General features: G+C 48.1%; 1 protein-coding gene across 4 annotated transcripts in view; it reads right to left on the bottom strand.

Moving 5' to 3' along the window:
* Window positions 1-25,240, bottom strand: part of ADGRL1 (adhesion G protein-coupled receptor L1) — a 979,436-nt gene that overhangs the window by 58,701 nt on the left and 895,495 nt on the right. For all 4 annotated transcript variants that reach the window (XM_069603973.1, XM_069603976.1, XM_069603977.1 and 1 more), the window contains exons 14-16: window positions 19,845-20,054; window positions 11,634-11,854; window positions 8,648-8,714 (exon numbers count right to left, since the gene is read on the bottom strand). In XM_069603973.1, coding sequence (XP_069460074.1) covers window positions 8,648-8,714; window positions 11,634-11,854; window positions 19,845-20,054 — 498 coding nt within the window. The remainder of the gene's footprint in view (window positions 1-8,647; window positions 8,715-11,633; window positions 11,855-19,844; window positions 20,055-25,240) is intronic.

Below are 25,240 nucleotides of genomic sequence, written 5' to 3'. Positions count from 1 at the left end.
TCTTATGCCTACGGGCCTTTGTCCAGCGTTATATAAATAAAAGAAATAAATATTACTAACACATTTACAATATAGACCTCATCCGTATGGTAGTCGAAGGGAATTAGATTTTCTCCTCACCACACAATTAGCTGCCTAGTTAGCAGCATGCAGTAGCTTAGACCCAAATTTCAGGACCCTGAAGAAGTGCTATAGTAGCGTGAAACACAAGGTGGCTTTTCCTGATCAAATCACTGCTTATTATGATTAAATCACAACCGTGAAAAAGGTTATATGTACTGACTTTGATATGTGCACAGGATGACTTTTCTGAGGCTTTTCATGATTAATTATTACATCATAGCGATGACAAAAGTTAGGTGTGCTTAACCTAAGAACTCTGTTGTCATAATTCTAGCATTGAACACTAATCTGAAGCAATTTACTGCATGTAGAACAGGTATGTACTGTCATCCTCTTTGTAAAGCAGCAATAGAGAGAGGATGTGGGTGGTTTGTCTACATTATCTCAAATATCTATGTGAGGAATGACAACGTGTAATGATACTTGTGTATAGGCGCGTTACAAATGCCATATCATATCATAATGCCTGGGGCAGCTCGTCACACTCTGCCATTACCAGGTAACTCCCTCCAGCGCTTCTTGACAGGAAGAAGACCGCTGAGCCATGCAATGAACTTCTTAGAAGATGCGGTGCACTGTATTAAAATCACGCCAACTTACATGACACCGATTCCACCAAAACATAAACCCTATGTCACGGATCCGGAATGTGCTATCACACACCACTTCAGTGTCGCAGCCAGGATACGCTAAACTCAAATGGCATATGATTTGCGCCAGGCTGGGCCCCAGTTACTTAGAGAAACATTCAAAAGAACATGGTTTTGAAAAAGTGACGATATTGTCATTTATAGTTCCATATTTAAGCTAAAAACAGAAAACAAGGGGTTAGTCAGCCCCCAAGACAGACAGTTTTAGAAGGAACATCTGGTAGGTATTAAAATCATTTCTCAAAATATCTTTAAGTTTTTTTAAAAAAAGGGAATATTTATTAACATGTAGGTTTCCGAATATGATCTCTCATAATTCAATCAAACCCTTATACTTTGCCCTATATGATGTGCTACTCATTTACAATATGGGGTGTTTTGATATATTCACAACGTGCATTAAAAATTCCTCATAAAAGCCAACCGGAGAAAGAACGCCTGTCAGTGTGAAAGAATTTGCCTATAAAAAAAACCTATAATTCATACTCCTGCCATAAGAGGCAACACAAGAATAGAAATATGTGTGTTGGGAGAGAAATCAGACAGAGGTAGTGAGGAAAAAACTGGAGAGGGGAAGGAAAGGAATGAATTACAATCCTTAAAGAGACTGATGATACCTATATCTCCATGTAGGAACCAAAATCAATATTCAATTTATTAAGTTGCAAACAGTTCAATTTGATAATTACACTAAACTATATCGGTATCTGTCGTAGAAGAGGTTCTCAATTACCACAACTCCCCCGTATGCCTGAGGGTGCCTCTTTGTCCGCTAACTGCCCCAAAAAATAATATTTCAATTTGCTTATTGATCCCCCATATCTCGGAAGTCTGCAAGGGAAGGACAAAAACTAAATCAGTAATGTGGTTTTAGAACTAACGAGCGTTCTGAGAATGTAAACTTTCATCACAGGCTTAACAAGGGTAGACTTAAATCTTCCTTAAGTGACAAAGACATCCCTTGCCACAAGCAAAAAACCTCATGGTTCCTCAGGAATTTGGGTGCCTACAAAAATCTCATCAGCACTTTCTGGTGTAAGTTGTGGAGGTTTCAATATGCAACGTGAGGTCTTGTACCAACAGCTTTATTCACTTCTGCATCCACTCTCATAATATATCAATATTGCGGCATCGTTTTTTGATTGGTGGCAGCCCGATCCTTGAAGCCAGAGATCATTGCTCTTGGGTAATCTACTCTACATGACTTGTGGCTGTCTTCAACATGTCTTTCTTACATGACTTTTTTGAAATCGGACCAATTATCCAATTGGAATTAGATGAAATCTTGCTACCAGGGTGTGCCCAGGTGGCACATGAAATACTATTTGTGGTTGTATTTTTTTTTTTACAAGAAGTGCTATTTGTAAATCCCTGTTAGTCCAAGTGATAATGCTAACTTGTACATACTTGGATAAGTGCATTTAAAATGTACATTATTATTAAAGAATGAATCTAACATTCCAAGTGTGTCATCTCAGACAAACAACAAACCATGTAATACAGAAAACCAGATGATGATTCAAATCTTAACTGGGTCTTACGCTACCATCGTCATCCAATGACGCTTCATTAGTGCGGCATAGAAGGGGCCAAAACAGAACCCGTTACGGTGCCATGGGTTTAGAGCGAAAGGTCCCCATTGAATAATAAATATGTATTGCCATGGTACACCCGGATATTACTGAAGGGATCCACATCTACAGCACATAAAGTGGTTACCAATATCAACAATCCTACTTAAAATGTCTTCCGTACTATGCACATCTGATGTATGAGAACCTACGTTGGGGGCCAGAAAGAGTAGACATTAGGAACGAGTCAACTTAATACGGTCACATTGGATCCACCTGGTGGGTTTTGTGCAGAACAACGTACTACTGGTAGTAAGTACAATGGTGGTAAAAATTAGGGGTGTACCGAAATTCGGCTTTGAGTAATTATTCGGCTGAATTCCGGCTGAAATTAGCTATGCGGCCTTTTGCCGAATAATTAATTAATTATCAATCGAAGCCGAATAGTTTACCCTTTGTCTGCATACATGTAATCCTGCAAGGAGCAGACGGGCTACTGGGCAGGAAAAGATGAGCTCACTGCCAGTCCTGCACCCCCCCCCCGGAATCAAGCAACAGCAGGCAGTCAGGTGGGCAGGGGCATTCCAGGAGCATTGTCTGAATGGCGTCGGCAACCCAGGGCTCCTGCAGCAGCTGCACACTGTGGGAGGAGGATGAAGGGGCGTCAGAGGCGGGGGCTACCGCCGACTACCTTCACACCAGGGCACCAGATGTTTTCCCAAACTGCATGACAATGTGTGCATGCTGGGGGCTCACCTTCCTGGGATGTGAAGGCGTGAAGGGCGTGGAGGGCTTTAAAGAAAGGCTAATGAAGGTCAACGACCTGAGGACCAGTGACAGCAGTTAACCTTTTCAGAGTAACACCACGGGCATCAGAACACTATTATCAAAACCAAAACAAGCAGTGGGGCTGCTTACAATGTGATGCCTATGATGGGCGAATCAGTAAGGGAAAGCTTTTCAAATGCTTATTTTTATGGTTGTTTATATTATTATCCCTTGATAAATATACCTAAGTGGGCACTTTTTGGTAAAACGTGTTGCAAATTTCACTTTTTAAAAGATGTGTTCAGTACCACTCTTCAAAACTACCAGTCGCATACTGAACCGACTAATCAAAGTGGCCCACTCTCGCTAAAATACCGGCCCATTTGGGCATGCTGTTACAGGTCTGAAAAGGCACCTGGCAGTACTGACCTAGTCAAAATAGAAATGCTCATGCTTTGCATGAGCGTTTCCTCATTTTTGTTTTCTTTTTATACATCAAGCTGCCATGTCAGAGCCAGCAAGTTGGCAGCCTCAGGGAAAGCTCAATGCTGCTACAGGTCTGAAAAGACACCTGGCAGCACTGACCTAGTCACAATAGAAATGCTCATGCTTTGCATGAGCGTTTCCCCATTTGTGTTTTATTTCTTTTGATCTTTTAATAAGCTTTTAATAAACTTAGTGAGATCTATATGCCCATTTAATAAACATGAATATTCATGCAATAGAATGTCTCCTGATTTTATTTAATGAAATGTTGTGTTGTATGTTCTAAAACATATATGTTTTTAAAAAAACTATTCGGCTCACTATTCGGTTCCGGCCAAATAGCTGGACTAACTATTTGGTATTCGGCCGAATAGTAATTTCACTATTCGGTACACCCCTAGTAAAAATGGAAATCTACAGATCACAAACTGATTTTCATCTCTGTGGACGAGACCAGAATTGTAATAATTGGTCGCCATTCTGTCCACAATCTCCTAAAAAATGTGTGAAGGACTAGTCTGAAGTTTTCTATAATGAGTTGGATCAACTAGTTGCCAAAGTCCCGCCTTAATATAATCTGTGGTATCAAGGGTTAACAATATTCCTGCCATTATCAGGGGGCCTAATGGTGATATTGTTTATCAATTAATCATCTACACAAATTGCTAGAATCACCACTAAATTGAGACCCATCACTTGACTTCCTGACATCCCCACAATCCTCCCAGAGCAGTTTCCCAAATACAGGGATTCACTCATCTTCAGATGTTATGGGTAAAAAGGTATTGATTTCCTTTTAAAATGACTGTGAACCCCACTCTAATATAATGCAAACTAGGCTCTGGGTCATGTACCTGTATGTAGCACTGCTAACTGCAAAAAGCACAAACACCACATGCAACATATGATGGAGCCACAGTGGCAACACCGCAACCCACACATGACACACACAAACACATTAACCCATCAAGCAACAGGTTTGACATAGCAATGAATGGGAGCTAAAAGTCTGAAACCACTTGACAGGGGCAAGGCAACAGAGGTCAAGCAAATTAGTAGTACAGAGTGCGAATGGCCCAGGTCACGTGAAAAGGAGACACAAGAACTTTCCAGACTACAGCCAGGAAAAATGCCACAAGCATCAACTTCTTGGGGCATGCAGAAAGGCCACAAGTGTAAACAGCCCAGACCATGATCCAGTACACACCAGTAAAATGTGGCGCACGACAGACGACGGCATGGGAATATAGCATGAATACTACAATAATTTCCAGAAGTTTGCAGCCAATGATCATGCTAATGGTGAAAAATATAGCTTTCACTCCCTGGCTGGGGGGCGGACATGGGCTTTAACGACCCGCCAGCCGCAGCTTTGGTAGGCTGCGGGCTATTAAAGCACATGTCTGCTCCACCCTGAACCAGGGCATGAAAGCTATTCGCACGCTGGGATTTACTGGGGTGCGGATAGTTTTCTTTTTTTTTTTTTCCATCCGACGGGAGACCAGATCTGTGCGAGCCTATCTCCCGTCAGAGTTTTCTTCTTCTTAAATGGCTGCCACCATTAAAATAGAAAAGGAACTCATTCCCTTTTTGGATGCCGGCGTCCATGGAAAACATATTACAAAATGGCCGCCGTCATCCGAAAAGGGACACAGGGCTTCATTCCGAGGTGGGCGGTAAGGGATACCGGGCACCGGTAAGGAGACCGGTGCCGGTAATCCCTTACCGCCCAATTCCGAGGTCCCTTAGGCGGAACCACAAGAGACGTGTGGTTGGACCACACATCCCTTACGGGTCCCGTTAGGGGAGCAGGGCGCTAATTACGGGCCTGCCATTAGCAGGCCCGTAATTAACGCCGTCCCCATTCTCATTGAGCCCTATGGGGGCTCAAATGGGAATGGGGGATGGCGTTTGGAATGGGGACTTAACGGTTCCGCATAGGGCGGAATGTCCCGGTAAGTCCCCACTCCACCATATCGGACCCAGACACGATTTTGGAGGCAGCCATGGTTCTAATAGCGCCATGGCTACATCCAAAGTCGTAATGAGGCCCATAGTCCCTTTTCGATTTCAATGGCGGTGGCCAGACGGGAGGGGATTGGGGACCAGAGCGCAAGGCTCCAGTCCCGCAGGTAAATTGGGTTGGGGGGAAGGGGAATCAGGAGATTTTGGTGGGTGGGGAGGCAATAGCAAGAGGCTCCCTGTTGCCTACACACATTAGAAAAAAACAAAAGAAAAAATGCTAACCGGGGAAGGGCCTTGGGTGACTAGAACAGCGGTCAGGGATTGTGTATTCTCGGCCACTGTTCCAGCCACCTGATTAGTTGGCTCACCCTCCCCGCGTGCGTATAGTGAAATCAAACTCACATATTTTTACCATAGGCACATATCAAATATGTGTATGTACACAAGGAGCAAATGTGTGACCATGAAACGTTATGTAGTGTACAACACAGTTGATCACGGTATTCGCACAGACACATACGCCAATGGTGATGTCTTGCGGGTGTTGCAGAAGAACACAGGGTAATAGAAAGACTCATGCAGACATGTGGCCTTTGTGCTGCCAGGAGAAACAGTGGACACTGTGTGCAGCCATCCTCCCCACCACGATCATTGCCTTTGTTAACACTATCATCCTGCGACCAAGTACGTCAGCTGCATGTATGGATCCTAGATAATCACCACAAATTGGGTGGGGTATCTGGTCTACGGTCCTGACACTTCATGTATCATCATCATCATCACACACACACACACACTCCACCCCCCACTTATTTGGACATTATCAGATAGGTTAAACATTGACATTTCCCTCACTATACTCCTCCTTTCTGAGCCATAGTCCTACACCTAATCCCTCAGTTTATAATAATTTTTATAAATTGATAAGAATTAATAAGGGCATTATTAATGGAATAGCACACCTTGCAGTAAACATACTAAACTTCTACACAAGTGTTAAAAGTGGGATTAGTATGTACAAAGACACACAGACATATGTAACATACAATTAAAAAGCCAAGCATAGACAAGGTTAGCATAATTTCACAACATCAATGAATACACAAAGATTGCTCATATTGTTCTGTCTCTTTTACCACAAAGGGACATTATTGTGTTCCACGGTACAGCCTCACACATGCCTTATACAAAACACACAACATACATCAATAAACATGTATATGTCGACACACTGTGTTTCTGGCCTGCAGTTTAGAAAAGTACTCCAAACCACTATAAAACTGTCATGGCCTTCATCAGGACAATTGTCCACATCTTCAATGGAGGCCCACTATTACCAACAAGCAAGTATTTCAAGCCAAGAGCATCTTTAATATTTGTAATCAGCCACCCTTCGCTCCTACCTGGGGCAAATCCCAGTTCCAATCAACCACTCCCTACCATGTCTGAATCCATCTAACCAATCGCGCTTTAATATGCTTGAATGCAAAATAGGATTTACAAAAAGACAAGCAGATTCTGAGGGTTGCATGTGATCTTGTGCAGAGGGGACATGGCCTAGCAGTTCTGAATGAATTATCCCCATTGGTGGCAGGACCAAGACTTGCATGGAAGTGATTGGTCGGACCCTTCGAGTAATGGCACAGAACACCTAAAATAATGATTGCATGGGAGGCTGTGCAGCGCAAAGTCAAAGGTCAGGATTAATTTAAAACCTTCCAGTACCAACTTAAATTTTGATGGACAGTAGGGTATCATTAAAAACCCTCCTGTGGCTTCACTCCTTGTTACGTCACTTCTCATGACATCACCTGGGTCACTGGTTAATTATGCCATAAGGCTCACCACTCTCCTCCCTAAGGTGAATTTAAAAGTTGGCACACCTGCTGTTAATATCAGCATTTTTTGTTCTACCACATGCAGTGCGCATATGCGCGCACGCGCGCGCGCACACACACACACCCACACGCATGCACAAAAAGGCACACACAAAGTTTCTCAGCAGCCCCTCCCCCGGCAGTGGGCTTTGGATCGATTCTGGCAGATTAGTCCTCTGATGTGGTTTCACTGTTTGACAAACTCCTTCTTTTTCCATATTGATGCGCTCTCTGGCCTGCTCTGCGATCCTGCCCCAGGGCGCAGGGGAGCTGGGGAACGGACTCCGCAGAAAAACAACTTTATATAGGAGTCGCACTCATTAATATTTCTAATCACACTGCAGGACTCTGTGAAAATAGGTTTTCCACCACCGCTCTTGCTAGTATAAGATGCAGACGTGGCCCCAGGGTTGCTTAGGGATCCAGGGATGAAGGAAGCAGCACCCGCTGCTCTGGAACGAAGTATTCAGACCGGATATGCCCGCTGTCTACCGGGGTGGCACGGAGTCTGGGAACTGAACAAACTGCCAGTGTTTTCTAAAGCCAGAAACATGACTACCCACCCAAGCTCAGCTAGCGGTGTGAGAGGCAGCCAATGCCCTACGAGGGCTGTTGCGATGCAGTCTGTTGAGGCAAACTAGTGCTATTATGTTCTGCTAGGTTGGCACATAGTCTGGAAACTGATAAGCCTAACAGTGCTTTCTGAATCCAGAACCAATCTTTCCCTCTTCCGCCTCAAACTCCTTTTTCCATATTGATGCGCTCTCGGGCCTTAGTAAGGCAAGCTACTAAGATAGCACCTCCAATGGTGGGGAAGCACATAGACCCTCATTACAAGTTTGATGGTATTTCCTGGGGAAATAGCAACACATTCCTTTACCATTTCTGCCACTCTGGTCATAAATCTGCGAGACTATGGGTGGCCAAATGGCGGAGTTAGTCCCCATTCCTAGGACTCCATTGAGGATTTGGAGCATTTACATCTGGCAGTATTTCTGCCCTTGGAAAATCATGTCTGGAGGTAGGGCACGTCAAGGGCAGAAGGTATTTCCTCCATGCACCCTCCCAGCTCGTAGCATGGTGGTGTGGTAAAAGTGACGGTCATTTCCACACTACCAGGCTATCCCTATGTAGTGCTGTGACAGGTATGCACGTGGGAAATTCTCAGCGGTAGAGCAAACATCGGAGGTAGACCAGGGACACTCACCACAATGACCAAGGAGACTGGGCCGATGAAGCTCCAGATGAAGTAATTGTCCACCCGGAGCCAGCAGCTGCCAAAGAGAAGAGTCGATTAGCAAAATACAACATTTTTTTAGACTTGCCTCTCATCCCACACCCTCCCCCCGTGTCTCCACCCGATCTCTAGTTTGGAAGGTGAAGTACAACACTAGATCCTTTGCATATTCAAATGCCCTTTCCTGGCAGTTCATGGAGGAGGTAATCTCTCAGAATAACGTCAATAAATCTAAACCAGACATGTGGGACATCATGCCAGCACATGATTCCCTCACACCCCAGCCAACTTAAATATATTACAGTGCCTTAAAGAACATTTAAAAAGGCGTTCAGGAAAACAGAGGGAATGAATATTTGCATGTGGCATGATGGCAATCCCCCCATGAAATTCTGTGGTCAGATCTGGTCCACACAGTATCAAAAAAGAGATCACCAAATGTGAGAGATTTTAGGCAATGAGCAATGAAATAAATGAAAAAGGGCTGGAGGAACAAATACACGGATACAGAGCAGTCGTGAGAACCTGACTGTTTGGCTTTGCCACCTACTGTTCTCCCCCCTAGTGCTCTTGCCGCTAACGCAGCACTTTTCTGGAATGCAGTCCTATACTAACTCCATACCAAAAGCTGCCTCCTCCCTTCTTTTAAGCTGTGGCAGGAGTAGCTCAATAATGACTGCGATTGGCTAGGCTCTTTCATTCTGATTTCGTGCCCCAGTTCCCGTCTCATGTATTTCCCCAATTCAATTTAATGATATCCATGTGTTTTGTGTCGCTTCTTAGTTCCCAGCTGGCCTAGGGCGTAAGTGCGCTGTCCACCATCTTTGAACCAGGCAGGTTCAACATGGCGGCCTGTACTCTTTCACCACTCTTGCTATCACACTGCGGTCATACCCTCGGTTTCTTTTTTCGTGTCTGCGAATATCTTTTGTTCTTCAGAGTTTGGGCCCTCACCATTCTCTGGTGCACGGCTCTGGTTTTACAGAGTAAGCCCTCAAGGTGCAGCAAGGTCAATGCACATACTGTAGCTCTTCCCACTTCCTTCATAGACTAGGGGAACTATACAATTCTGCTCTAGGAATTCACTCCCCTTAAATGTTCTTATGTGGGAGAATCCTCCTTAATGCCACCATAACACATCAGGAAGAGGGTCACAGCTGGGGACCGTCCTTCCCTAATTAGGGGGCTGGGGATACCTCCTGTGCTGAATGATAGTGGGATATGCAAATCCTGGAGAGCCATAGATCTCGAGTTAAGAGAGATGGCTTGTGATTGGCTGGTTAGGATAATAGAACGGGTGCACAGGCCTGGAGAGGCAGAGGCAGCACAGGAGCCGGCAGGATGCCAACAGGAGAGGCAGAGCCATGACAGTTCCCCATCCATTGAAGGGGAGAGCACCAAACCCTGGGGGGGCCCGACAAGAGCATCCAGCAGGAACTGACACCAAAGGGGAGATAGGCCCTCAGTGCTCAGAGGAGGCAAACTCTTAGAAAGTAACAGTACCCTTAAGGAGATGGACTTACTGAGTCCCACAGTGAGACAACTAACCTGATAGTTAGAAGGGGCCTATATCCCTTAAAGAGAGGACAAAATGAAGAGCTCAGCTGCAATGAGACTGACACTATTTCCCTTAGAGGGAGACAAAGGGGGGGAAAACCATGTAGTGGGAATGTCACTATATTTTATATGAGGAAAAAAAGGGGGAGAGGAGAAAGAGCCCTTAGGTAAATAAAAGGGGTCCAAGACCCTGGCCATGACACATGCACACTTACCCCAAATCAGAAGGCAGTGTTCCAGGCAATGTATGTCTGGTTTGTATTACACGTGGCGGGTAGGGGTCTACACTGCTGGGTGCCATATTCCGGAAACCATGAGCTGAGCCACGAAGCAGCTGGGGGCTATAACACTGCGACCATGTATTTGACCGAGGAAACTGTGGTCACTATATTCCCAGTCATATAGCCTAGTGTAACGTTATGTTAATTGGATTTATATTGTGCACCACTGCCCTTTGCACGGTCGCCAGTGTTAAATAAAACCATCTGAACCTTCAATGTTCAGGTCACACATCTGTAAATGTGCCACAAACCCTGGGAGGAACCTTTTTCACCTAAATCCAGCAAAGGATTTGTAATCCTATTAACTTTGAAACAGCCAAAATTTAAATAATTCAGAGTTTGCACAAAAAGATTTTCCCAGGATTACTCAACACCTCAATGCTCAGCCAATACATCATTATGATAATGTTTCCTGCAGCACCGAAGGTGTTGATGTTACTATATTAGCGTAATTGACCAGACCCTGCAGCCCAACAGGTGTTGGCCATGGTGATGCATGGTTTTCCTACTACATTGGTTCCCATACCAAAGCAGGGGGTTGCGTGTAATGAGCCTACAACAAAAGAGTATGATGGGTCTTACACCACAGGAAGAAATGGGATCTGGTGGCGCAGGCAGCGACTACTACTTCGCGAACAATCGTCACTGGTAAGGCTTGCAGGATGTCCCTGGAGAATGATATGTCCTTCCTGGTTTATAGTGATTTTTTCGACAGTGATAGTTTCGAAAAAAAAGTTTTGACACACAAGTCTCAAAAAAAAAGTTTAAAATGCATTTTTTCCCACCAAGCTCCCCCATTTTCTTTTTAAAATGAATTTATTTTTCCGAAACTTTGTATTCTGAACTTTTGTCTTTCACAACTATTTTTTCGAAAGAATGACTGGACACTGTCCTTCCTTGTATGTAGCATAGCTTTCTTTTGAGTTGCAACATTGTGTGGACAGCAAACTTCACTGTATAGCATGAGGACCTCTATAGTTCCCATAGAGCCCCACAATGCAGTCGGTTTTCAAGTCCCTAAAGCAAGTTACACATATCCACCACATCTGCTGAGACCATGTATCAAGAGCAGACCTGGTGTCCATCTCCACATGCAACAGCCGATGAGCAGTACTTACGCTTTGTCAGTGCCGTAGCTGCGATAGTCGATGGCAGCAGCGATGCCCACCACCAGAGCTGGGAAAAAGTAGCCACACAGATAGTAATACTTCTTGCGGGAATATTCGCTCTCAAAGACCTCCACCAGCATCAGGTAGAGATGGACCCCCTCTAAACACATCCAGGAGAAGGCAGCCAGAAAGAAATAGTGCAGCAGGCCAGCAAAGATAGGACAGGCAATCTGAATGAGAGAGAGGCAGAGGAAGAGAAGTAGGTGTGAGAGGATCAGAGGTAACCAGAGAGGTGGAGAGGAACAAAAGTGGGTGAGAGAGGATCAGAGGTAACCAGAGAGGTGACGAGGAAGAAACGTAGGTGAGAGAGGATCAGAGGTAACCAGAGAGGTGACGAGGAAGAAACGTAGGTGAGAGAGGATCAGAGGTAACCAGAGAGGTGACGAGGAAGAAAAGTAGGTGTGAGAGGATCAGAGGTAACCAGGGAGGTGACGAGGAAGAAACGTGGGTGAGAGAGGATCAGAGGTAACCAGAGAGGTGACGAGGAAGAAAAGTGGGTGTGAGAGGATCAGAGGTAACCAGAGAGGTGACGAGGAAGAAACGTAGGTGAGAGAGGATCAGAGGTAACCAGAGAGGTGGTGAGGAAGAAAAGTGGGTGAGAGAGGATCAGAGGTAACCAGAGAGGTGACGAGGAAGAAAAGTAGGTGTTAGAGGATCAGAGGTAACCAGAGAGGTGACGAGGAAGAAACATAGGTGAGAGAGGATCAGAGGTAACCAGAGAGGTGACGAGGAAGAAAAGTAGGTGGGAGAGGATCAGAGGTAACCAGAGCGGTGACGAGGAATAAAAAGTAGGTGTGGGAGGATCAGAGGTAACCAGAGAGGTGACGAGGAAGAAACGTAGGTGTGAGAGGATCAGAGGTAACCAGAGAGGTGACAAGGAAGAAACGTAGGTGTGAGATGATCAGAGGTAACCAGTTAGGTGACGAGGAAGAAAAGTAGGTGAGAGAGGATCAGAGGTAACCAGAGAGGTGACGAGGAAGAAACGTAGGTGAGACAGGATCAGAGGTAACCAGAGAGGTGACGAGGAAGAAACATAGGTGAGAGAGGATCAGAGGTAACCAGAGAGGTGACGAAGAAGAAACGTAGGTGAGAGAGGATCAGGAGTAACCAGAGAGGTGACGAGGAAGAAACGTAGGTGAGAGAGGATCAGAGGTAATCAGAGAGTGGACGAGGAAGAAACGTAGGTGTGAGGATCAGAGGAAACCAGAGAGGTGACGAGGAAGAAACGTAGGTGTGAGAGGATACGAGGTAACGAGAAAGAAAAGTAGGTGAGAGAAGATCAGGAGTAACCAGAGAGGTGGAGAGGAAGTAAAGTAGGTGTGAGGATCAGAGGTAACCAGAGAGGTGACGAGGAAGAAACGTAGGTGTGCGAGGATCCGAGGTAATTAGAAAGGTGGAAATGTAGAGAAGTAGGTGTGAGGATCAGAGGTCATTAGAAAGGTGGCGAGAGGATCAGAGGTAATTAGAGAGTTGGTGAGAGGGTCAGAGGTAATTAGGGAAGTGGTGAGAGGGTCAGAGGTAATTAGGGAGGTGGTGAGGAAGAGAAGTAGGCGTGGAAGTATCAGAGGTAGCTAGAGAGGTAAAGAGAGAGAAGCAGGTGTGTGAGAATCAGAGGTAATAAGAGAGGTGGGAGAGACTTGAGACGTTCAGAGGTAAACGGGCAGTATTGAATAAGAGCCCAGAAAAAGCAGGTGGGTGTTGGTAGATATGAGGTAAAATAAAAGTTAGAGGGGAAGTCAGGTAGGTGTCAACAGATCAGGGATAAACAGAAATGAAATGAGGAACAGAGGTGGCGTGAGTAGACAAGACATGAACTGATGAAGAGAGAAAGTAAGATCGGTCTGAGCAAATCAGAGCTAACCAGAAACGAGGAGCAGAATAGGTGGATAGGAGAGGATGGGAGATAATCAGGGAACTAGAGGATGAGATGTAGAGAGACTAGTACAAAGAAATGCAAATGGTGTGAGAAGGCCAGAAACAACTACAGGGCATTGGTCAGTAAGGGACTTTTGAGATGAGCAGAGGTCATAACGGGTATTAGAGGTGGCCAGGTGTCAGTAAGGAGTATAGAAGGTGAACAGATGTCATTAAGGAGTGTAGGTGGTGAACTGATGTCAGTAAGGAATGTAGGAGGTGAACAGATGTCATTAAGGAGTGTAGGTGGTGAACTGATGTCAGTAAGGAATGTAGGAGGTGAACAGATGTCATTAAGGAGTGTAGGGGTGAACTGATGTCAGTAAGGAATGTAGGAGGTGAACAGATGTCATTAAGGAGTGTAGGGGGTGAACTGATGTCAGTAAGGAATGTAGGAGGTGAACAGGTGTCATTAAGGAGTGTAGGGGGTGAACTGATGTCGGTAAGGAATGTAGGAGGTGAACAGGTGTCATTAAGGAGTGTAGGGGGTGAACTGATGTCAGTAAGGAATGTAGGAGGTGAACAGGTGTCATTAAGGAGTGTAGGGGTGAACTGATGTCAGTAAGGAATGTAGGAGGTGAACAGGTGTCATTAAGGAGTGTAGGGGGTAAACTGATGTCAGTAAGGAGAGTAGAAAGTGAACAGATGTCAGTAAGGAGTGTAGGAGGTGACCAGAGTTCGAGTCTAAGTATCAGAGGGAGTGGCACTGAGATAACAGAGAAATGAACCAATCCCCCAGATAGAGGACAACTAAGAATGGTTGTTGTAATAGTGGACAAAGCCTAATGACTAAAACTGTAGAGCCCTAACTACCCTCCCTGTACCCACTCCTAATGTGAGATTTGTGTTAGTCGTTGGTAGGGATGAGCATGACAGACTCCACCTGCTACCAAAACCTAATCGTCAATATTCCTTTTGCTGACCCCCCCTCCCTTTCCTTCCAGCCTCCGCTCTTCTCCCAGATTTTACCCTTCTTCTCCCAACCACTCCGTCTGTTCATCTCCCCTTAGCGTCTGTCTGTCTCCCCTTCGCCCCTGTCCTTCTCCCGCTAGCCCCTGTCCTTGCCCTCAGCCTTTGTTCATCTCCCCCTAGCACCTGTCCATCTCCCCCTAGCTCCTGTCCATCTCCCGCTAGCCCCTGTCCCTCTCCAGCTAGCCCCTGTCCTTCGCCCCATAGCATCTGCCCATCTCTCCTTAGCCCCTGGTCCACCGCCCCCTAGCTCCTGTCCATTTCCCCAGCTTCTGTCCATCACCACCTAGCACCTGTCCATCTCCCTCTATCCTCCGTCCATTTCTCCTAGCCTCTACCCATTCCCCTCTAGCTTCTCCCCATCCCCCCTAGCCTCTGCCCATTTCCTTCTAGTCTTTGTCCATTTCCCACTAGCCTCTGTCCATCACCCCCTAGCACCTGTCCATCTCCCTCTATCCTCCGTCCATTTCTCCTAGCCTCTACCCATTTCCCTCTAGCCTCTGTCCATCTCCCCCAGCCTCTGTCCATCTCCACCTAGCCTCTGTCTATCTTCACCTAGCCTCTGTGCATTTGCCCCTGGCCTCTGCACATTCGCCCCTGGCCTCTTCATATTCGCCCCAGGCCTCTGTGCATTTGCCCCTAGCCTCTGCGCATTTGCACCTAGCCTCTGCGCATTTGCACCTAGCCTCTGCGCATTTTCCCCTAGCCTCTGTGCATCTTCCCATAGCACCTGCACATCTCCCCCTAGCCTCTCCCCATTTCCCTCTAGCCTCTGCCCATTTCCCTCTAGCCTCCATCCATTTCCCTCTAGCCTCTGCCCATTTCCCTCTAGCCTCTGCCCATTTCCCTCTAGCCTCTGACCCTTTCCCGCTAGCCTCCACCCATTTCCCTCTAGCCTCTGCCCATTTCCCTCTAGCCTCTGACCCTTTCCCTCTAGCCTCCACCCATTTCCCTCTAGCCTCTGCCCATTTCCCCCAGCATCTAACCATTTCCCCCTTCCCTCTACCAATCTCCTACTTAGCCTCTCCTATGTTTACAGCCTCAGCTTTTCTCCCATGTGCCCCTGCCCTTCTCTCACCAGCCTCTGACCTTTCCTCAATATCGGATGCACTTCACTAACTTGCTACAGTCCGTCTCTCACTAGCCTCATCCCTTCTCTGCCCTTGTCCCAACCTTAGCCCATAACTGTGCTCTTCTCTCATCCTTTGCTCCCAGCCTCAGCCTTACTCGTCATAGCATGTGCCTCAGTCCTTCTCTCAGGAGGCTGTGCCCTTATTTCACTAGCCCCTGTCCTTCCTCTTTCAGGCTGAGCTCCTCTCCTAGGCTCAGTCCTTCTCCTCCCAGGCTATACCCATCGCCCCAATCATCTGCCACTATTCTTCTAACCACTGCTCATAGCCTCTGGCACTCTACTCCCAACCTCTTCTCTCAGCCTCTGACCTTATAATCCTTGCCTCTGCTTCCTGCCCTCTTCTACTGTCCCCTCAGCATTCACCATTGCCCTTATAGCCTGACCCATTCTTCTCCCAGCCTGTGTGCCTCTTCGCTGCTCTCAGGCACTGATTCTGCCCTCCCACGCTCTACTTCTTGTAGTCCAGGGACTCCACTTAAAGCCCCCTTTCCTTGCAGCGCCTACAATTCACAACCAGCATCTCCCTTTATATGGAAGCCTCTGCTCCGGTTTACGTATCTTCAGCGCCTCCCTTCCCATCAGCTCCTCTCCTCCCATCATCGCCTCTCCTCCTATCAGCGTCTCTTCTAATATCAGCGTCTCTGCTCCCATCAGAGTCTCTCCTCCCATCAGCGTCTCTCCTCCCATCAGCGTCTCTGCTCCCTTCAGAGTCTCTGCTCCCATCATCGCCTCTCCTTCCATCATCGCCTCTCCTCCCATCAGCGCCTCTCCTCCCATCATCGCCTCTCCTCCCATCAGCGTCTCTCCTCCCATCAGCGTCTCTCCTCCCATCATCGTCTCTCCTCCCATCATCACCTCTCCTCCCATCATCACCTCTCCTCCTATCAGCGTCTCTGCTCCCATCAGAGTCTCTGCTCCCTTCAGAGTCTCTGCTCCCATCATCGCCTCTCCTTCCATCATCGCCTCTCCTCGCATCATCACCTCTCCTCGCATCATCACCTCTCCTCCTATCAGCACCTCTCCTCCCATCAGCGCCTCTCCTCCCATCATTGCCTCTCCTCCTATCATTGCCTCTCCTCCTATCAGCGCCACTCCTCCCATCATCGCCTCTCCTCTCATCATCGCCCCTCCTCCGGCCACTCCTCCCATCATCGCCTCTCCTCCCATCATCGGCCCTCTTCTCATCATCGCCCCTCCTCCGGCCCCCTTACACTAGTTACAACCCATCCCCTACAGGGATTCACTCCCTATGTCCTGCAGTACCCTCCTCCTATCTCCGCTTTATTCGTAAATTACTGCTGCACTACAACAACCTTTGCCCCATTCATGTCCCCATCTCCTGAGGCCTGGGCTGTTCCCCCCAAATTCCAGCCTTTCTATCACCTTCTCTATTCGCCACCACTTACTCCCTTTGTTTTCCTCTTCGGAAGTCCATTCCTTTCCCCGAGGTTTTATGCTCCTTCCTTGCCTTTCATCCATGGACCACACCTCTCCGAAGCCTCTTTTCACGTATTCACCTTAGTCCCACTCTGGCTCATCACCTCGCACTGCCAACCTTAGCTAAACCATAGACCCTGCCCTCATACTGAGTCATGTCAACTGCGGCTATATCCTGGTGCTTCACCTCAGACTGGGTCTTCCCAACCTTAGTCCCACTCTGACCCATCATCTCATATTGGGCCTTGTCAACCTTGGCTACCCCACAGTTCCTGCTCTACTACTGGGTCATATGGACCTCAGCTCTGCCCGGGCCTTTCTGACCTTCGATCCACCCGGTCCCTAACCTCAGTATGGGTTCTGACAACCTTCACTCCATCCTAGCCCCTTACCTGTGTCTTGCCATCCTCATTTCCATTTCAGGCAGGGGCTTGGAACCTTAGCTCCACCATGTCACCTCACTTCAGGCTGCGTCTTGCCAACCTTAGCTCGGCTCTGGTCCCTCACCTAAGGCTGAGTCTTGGGAACCTTAGCTTTAACCCAGCCCCTCACCTCAGAATGTCTTACCATTCTGATTTACACCCAGTCCCTGACCTCCTTCTGAGTCTTGCCAACATTAGTCGCCCTCCCAAAAGACCTGAGCCCCGGCCACCAGTTCAGGATGGGTCCACCCAAGCCCCACACTCCTGGCTGGGTCTTGCCAACCGTATCTCCTCCCATGTCACTCACCTCATTCTGGGACTTGTCAACCTTAGCTCTGCTCCACTCCCTCACATCACTCTATGTCTTGACAACCTTACCCCTGCGCCGTCCCTCCCTACAGGCTGGTTCATGACAACTTTAGCTCTGTTCTGGTGCCTCACCTCAGACCGAGTCTTGGCAACCTTAGCTCCATTCCAGCCTCTCGCCTCAAACTGTGCCTTACGAACCTTAGTTAAAACCCAGTCCCTGACCTTATTGTGGATCTTGCCCACCTTAGTTCCACTCCAGTCCCTCACTCCAGGCTGGCTCTTGCCAAGCTTATCTCCACCCCACCCCCTCACTCCAGGCTGGGTCTTGCCAAGCTTAGCTCCACCCCACCCCCTCACTCCAGGCTGGGTCTTGCCAAGCTTAGCTCCACCCCACCCCCTCACTCCAGGCTGGGTCTTGCCAAGCTTAGCTCCACCCCACCCCCTCACTCCAGGCTGGGTCTTGCCAAGCTTAGCTCCACCCCACCCCCTCACTCCAGGCTGGCTCTTGCCAAGCTTAGCTCCACTCCAGTCCCTCACTCCAGGCTGGCTCTTGCCAAGCTTAGCTCCACCCCACCCCCTCACTCCAGGCTGGGTCTTGCCAAGCTTAGCTCCACCCCACCCCCTCACTCCAGGCTGGGTCTTGCCAAGCTTAGCTCCACCCCACCCCCTCACTCCAGGCTGGGTCTTGCCAAGCTTAGCTCCACCCCAGTCCCTCACTCCAGGCTGGCTCTTGCCAAGCTTAGCTCCACCCCACCCCCTCACTCCAGGCTGGGTCTTGCCAAGCTTAGCTCCACCCCACCCCCTCACTCCAGGCTGGGTCTTGCCAAGCTTAGCTCCACCCCACCCCTTCACTCCAGGCTGGGTCTTGCCAAGCTTAGCTCCACCCCACCCCCTCACTCCAGGCTGGGTCTTGCCAAGCTTAGCTCCACCCCACCCCCTCCCTCCAGGCTGGCTCTTGCCAAGCTTAGCTCCACTCCAGTCCCTCACTCCAGGCTGGGTCTTGCCAAGCTTAGCTCCACCCCTCCCCCCTCACTCCAGGCTGGGTCTTGCCAAGCTTAGCTCCACCCCACCCCCTCACTCCAGGCTGGGTCTTGCCAAGCTTAGCTCCACCCCACCCCTTCACTCCAGGCTGGGTCTTGCCAAGCTTAGCTCCACCCCACCCCCTCACTCCAGGCTGGGTCTTGCCAAGCTTAGCTCCACCCCACCCCCTCACTCCAGGCTGGGTCTTGCCAAGCTTAGCTCCACCCCACCCCCTCACTCCAGGCTGGGTCTTGCCAAGCTTAGCTCCACCCCACCCCCTCACTCCAGGCTGGCTCTTGCCAAGCTTAGCTCCACTCCAGTCCCTCACTCCAGGCTGGCTCTTGCCAAGCTTAGCTCCACCCCACCCCCTCACTCCAGGCTGGGTCTTGCCAAGCTTAGCTCCACCCCACCCCCTCACTCCAGGCTGGGTCTTGCCAAGCTTAGCTCCACCCCACCCCCTCACTCCAGGCTGGGTCTTGCCAAGCTTAGCTCCACTCCAGTCCCTCACTCCAGGCTGGCTCTTGCCAAGCTTAGCTCCACCCCACCCCCTCACTCCAGGCTGGGTCTTGCCAAGCTTAGCTCCACCCCACCCCCTCACTCCAGGCTGGGTCTTGCCAAGCTTAGCTCCACCCCACCCCCTCACTCCAGGCTGGGTCTTGCCAAGCTTAGCTCCACCCCACCCCCTCACTCCAGGCTGGGTCTTGCCAAGCTTAGCTCCACCCCACCCCTTCACTCCAGGCTGGGTCTTGCCAAGCTTAGCTCCACCCCACCCCCTCACTCCAGGCTGGGTCTTGCCAAGTTTAGCTCCACCCCACCCCCTCACTCCAGGCTGGGTCTTGCCAAGCTTAGTTCGATCACGGGCCCTGAGCTTGTTCTGGATCTCGCCAACCTTAGCTTTGCCCCGTCCCTCACGTCAGGCTGGGTCTTACGGACCTTAGCTCTGCCACGGTTCCTCACCTCATTCTGGGTCTTGTCGATGCCAATGAGGAAGAGCAGCTCAGCGATGAACAGGTTGATGCACAGGTTCTTGTGGATGGTGTTGCGGTCGGTTTGGAGGCCGCGGAGCAGGCAGAAGGTGGAAATACAGATGGCCAGGCAGACCAGGGAAATCACAATGCCCACCCAGGTGATGACGTACAGCTGCATGTAATCGGTGCGGCCTTGGTACTGGGGAAGAAAAATGGGAGAACATTGTAAAGGACGGCCTGCCACTCTCACCCAACTCAATCCCACTGCCAATCAAAACAAGTGGGGAGGACAAGTTACACATGGGGAGAACAAAGTGTAGGGTTGAACGATGAGGACTAGACAGTTCAGTAGCTTATTTGCATGTAAATTAATGAATTAATTAGGTTTTTATTACGTGCTTAACACCAGAGACCGGTCTCTAAGCAGCGGGCCCCAGGATTCAAACCTGTGTTGCTCAGTGCTGCATTGGCCCAAGACAAACGTTGCCCTTAGCTATCCTCTAGGCCAGTGGTATTCAAACTTTTTCATGCTGGCGACCCCCATGTGCAACAATATTGTTGCCATCCACCCCAGATGCCATATCTATTTATATTTTCTATTAAAAGCAGTCACCGCACTCCCTTTTGGGAGAGCTTTGCATCCCCCCTTGACATCCTTCGGGCCCCCCTAGGGGGGCCAGCCCCACAGTTTGAGGACCACTGCTCTAGGCCCTTTCCTGTTCTTTTCCTACTTTCTTATATTGTTAGACATCCTGTCCAGATTTCTCAGAAACGCTGCTGAAGCGGTTGCATCAACCTGCCAGCTCGGGCTCTCCGTCAATGCAGGAACTCGCACCCATACAGCATATTGACTGACAGGTGCACTTGGGCCAAGGGCATTATTGCAGATCTCACTCTCTCCCCACTGAACGATACACCGTGCAGGCACCCATCTACACTACTTCTGCAAATATAGGCAGTGAAACGATACAGAGGAGGCTGGAAGGGCGGCAGTGTGGATTGAGGGGATGAGCGACTGGAAGGGCTCATGGACAAGACTGCAGCACAAGCTCAAACATCGAAATGACTCTGAATAACGGCAGGCACAGGCTACACCAGTTAACCCTCACCGCAAAACTCAGCAAAGCACACCACAATACATTCATTCAGAATGGTCGTGCATGCAGATCACCATTTCTCCTGCTGGTGAGATGGTTGTGGCACATATTCACTTCTGTTTCACCCCTATTCTCTCTACTTTGGCTGCTTGGCCAGCTGAGGGGTTCTCGGGGTGGTCTTGGGTGTTAACGTTGCTGCCTTGTAACCTGAAAGATTTCCTACCTGCCCCACAGTCCCACGGTGTGGCCGCATGGTGGCATAAATCACTGTACAAGTAACCAAGCGTGTCACAGAATTATGGAAAAAATCAAAGCACTGTAACATGACAATACATAACATAACAGAAGGGTACCTACCATACTGTCATTGCACACAGAGGAACACACATCTGGCCATTCTCTCCCAACTTACCTGGTTTGCCACTTTTCACAGAGTCTAATCAATTCCACCTGCACAGGTAGGTCAGTCTATGTTTTGACTATAGATATGCTCCAGTAGCCTTCTCCAAGGTAGGCAACCACCCTGTCTCCGAAAGAAGTCAAATAAAGTCTAGCAGGACATGGCATCGAAGCTATTCTAGATAATAACCTTTTCGGCATCAATTCCCTTACCTGCTGTTACCAACAGCATTCACCTAAACACACGGTCTATTATTGACTATGGCACTCTTGGTAGTCGCAGAGGGAATATTCGAAGTTTGAAGTGGGGTGCAATGTATACAGCTACCCGGGCAAACAAGCCACCAAATGCCCAGGTTTCCCTGATCACACTCAGAACCCTCATCAATCCGATATTACATTATGTACTAACCTACAATTCTCCAAATCTGCCTTCGAAAACACAACCCAATTACCACATTAGTTGAGGACATTTCCACCTTCACACTTTTACAGAACCATGGTCGAGCTAACAGAACTCACATACAACCATGCCAGGTTTAACAATTACAAGTTCCAAAATATTAGGCATGCATAAAAAGTTACTTGCCCCCTCTGTTTCCCACATATACACAGAACACTATTTCTTACTCGCCAAAGTCAATTATCACTAGCCAATGGCTAGCGGGAAGTGCACATTTTGTGGACTGTCAATGCTATTACATAGCATTCTTCCCACGCTTCATCCTTCCCACCCTCTGTCTGCAGTATCTCATTCCCAATTTCCTAACCTTCTATCTTTCCCTCACCGATTTTCTTTCTTCCAGTGGACTAAGCGATGGATCGCTCTGGCGAGGGCACAAGCCTAGGCACTCCGATATTACTATGGCGGTGATGTGGCACAGAATACAAGCAGATGAACGTAATGTCAGGTTCACTGTGATTATATTGCGCAAATAACAGTGATATTACAATTACAAAGTATAATAAATATTGCAGGAAAAAATATTGAAATGCCTTTTACACTTCTCCCGCTCGTAAACTCTCCTTGTCTCCCTCCCGTTTATCCCAATTGTACCCCAAACCGTTTTTTACACCTAAAACCCACCCTGTTCATTACATTTTCTTTTCTTTATTTTGATATTCTTTCTGCTTTGAGGTATTTTTTACCCCCTCTGTTATTTCTTGCAATAATTTTTCATCTTGGAAAATTCATTCTTTATTATTTCCTGCAATATTATCGGGGCATGAGCACCACACACCACACACCGTGGGCAATAATAAGCAGCACTCAGATACCTGAGGGTTTGTAGCACTATATAAATACCAAATTATTATTTTTATTTTTATTATTTATCACTGGATAATTAATATCACTTTCAGTTTCTGATCAATTCCTCTTTTCAGCAGTGTCCTGACTAAATCCCCCCTCTGTTTCCTGCCACATCCCTCCAATCTGCCCCGTATTCCACCCTTGCTTTCTCCTGTCGCCCATCTATCTCTTACCGCATCCAAACTAACTTCCGCAGGACCTGTCCTCCCACTTAAGTCCCCTGCTGCACCTACTTTCTTGCATCCCACCATTAACCAGAACTGGCAAAAGTGTGGGTGTAAGGCTTTTTATTAAATGATGGCTGCTTCCTGTTCTTCCACTGCAGTCTACAGGATTCCTATGTGTCCCGTCAACCACTGGCTATACGAGAATTGAGAGGACAAAAGCTTTGGTTGACAGAGGACTTAGTAGACAGATGGATGCTACCAGGACTTTTGGGTGGTGGCCTACTCAATAGATGAAAAGATGAGAGAGCAAATTGATAGAAGGCGGCTAATCAGTTTGAGGTGGTGGAGTGAAGACTGGATGGGTTCTTTAGTAGAAGGGTAGGTAGGTGGCATGGGGTGCGCTGCCATTGGTGGGTGGCAAACTGATGGGCAGAGTACAATTGTATAGAAGGAAGGTATGCTGAATGAACATACTTGAGTGGTCAGGTGACTGGTCTTAGGTTTCTGGATACAGCTGTGGTTGAGTGGATGGCTAACTAGATACATGATGCCAGATGTAGGAGTAGACATTTGAGGGGCTAGAGAAAGTATTGGGGTAGCAGAAATGATGTATTTCTGTACACAATGAAAGGTCAATAGGTTGCTATGGAGTGCTACAGACGTTCAATCAACAAATGCTATGTGCATTTTTATCGATGTTACTTGGGGGCAGAATGGAAGAATGAATAAATGAATGAACGGATGGAAAACTGGATAAGGGCTGAGTCATAGATTGGTTGGACAAATGGCTATTGGGTGGATGGACACAGGCATGTGGGCAGTTGTCAGAATGGTTGCATTGATGCTGGTGTGGATAAAGGGGCGCCTATGTTAGTGGACGCAAAATGTATTGCAGATGACCTATGGGTATTTGGGTGGTGCTTAGGTATCTTCATAAAATGACGCGTGATATGGCAATATATGTTTGGGTATGTAGATAGGAATCTCCCCAGGGCAGCTATAAAGCTGTCCACACTTCCCCCTCCCACTGGGTATGTAGATAGGAACCTTCTCACGCAGCTCAATAGCTGTCCACACCTCTTCCTCCCACTGGGTATGTAGATAGGAATCTTCTCACGCAGCTCAATAGCTGTCCACACCTCTTCCTCCCACTGGGTATGTAGATAGGAACCTTCTCACGCAGCTCAATAGCTGTCCACACCTCTTCCTCCCACTGGGTATGTAGATAGGAACCTTCTCACGCAGCTCAATAGCTGTCCACACCTCTTCCTCCCACTGGGTATGTAGATAGGAACCTTCTCACGCAGCTCAATAGCTGTCCACACCTCTTCCTCCCACTGGGTATGTAGATAGGAACCTTCTCACGCAGCTCAATAGCTGTCCACACCTCTTCCTCCCACTGGGTATGTAGATAGGAACCTTCTCACGCAGCTCAATAGCTGTCCACACCTCTTCCTCCCACTGGGTATCTAGATAGGAACCTTCTCACGCAGCTCAATAGCTGTCCACACCTCTTCCTCCCACTGGGTATGTAGATAGGAATCTTCTCAGGGCAGCTCAATAGCACTGGGTATGTAGATAGGAACCTTCTCAGGGCATCTATTTAGCTGTCCACACCTCCTCCTCCCACTTGCTATGTAGATAGGAACCGTCGCAGGGCAGCTCGATAGCTGTCCACACTTCCTCATCCCACTTGTTATGGAGATAGGAACATTTTCAGGGCATCCATTTAGCTGTCCACACGCCCACTTCCCACTTGTTATGTAGATAGGAACATTCTCAGGGCAGCTGTATAGCTGTGCACACTTCCTCCTCCCACTTGCTATGTAGATAGGAACCTTCCCAGGGCAGCTATTTAGCTGTCCACACTGCCTCCTCCCACTTGCTATGTAGGTAGGAACATTCTCAGGGCAGCTCTATAGCTGTCCACACTTCCTCCTCCCACTTGCTATGTATATAGGAACATTCTCAGGGCAGCTATATTGCTGTCCACACATCCACTCTCACTTGTTATGCAGATAGTAACCCTTTCAGAGCTGCTATATCTATAGTTGTCTACACTCCCTCCCCCTTCACTTGTTTCCTGGGTGAGAAATTCTATCCCTCACCCAGAAAACATTCTATCGTTTATTTTTGCTAAAAATACATGTGGAATTTTCTGAGCGCTGAGTCATAGCACACAACAATCCTTCCCCAGACAGTGTAGGCGCGCTGCGCCATTTTGGTTATCCCCAAAAGGATTTTCACTTCATCCCTTCCAAAAGACCGGTCATGTACTATGGGGGATAACTAGGGAGGTGCTAGGCGCATATAATAAGCCTGCCCTCGTGACAAGTGTAGGCTCCACATGGCACATTTAGGTTTTGGTTAATGCTTACGCCCTGGCGTTCCACAGCTATGTCATTTGGGA

The sequence above is a fragment of the Ambystoma mexicanum genome, chromosome 3q, assembly GCF_040938575.1.
Source record: "Ambystoma mexicanum isolate Mex_15411 chromosome 3q, UKY_AmexF1_1, whole genome shotgun sequence".
In the NCBI taxonomy this organism is placed as follows: domain Eukaryota; kingdom Metazoa; phylum Chordata; class Amphibia; order Caudata; family Ambystomatidae; genus Ambystoma; species Ambystoma mexicanum.
The sequence above is the reverse complement of the archived record's forward strand: the minus strand, read 5'-3'. Positions and strand labels throughout refer to the sequence as shown.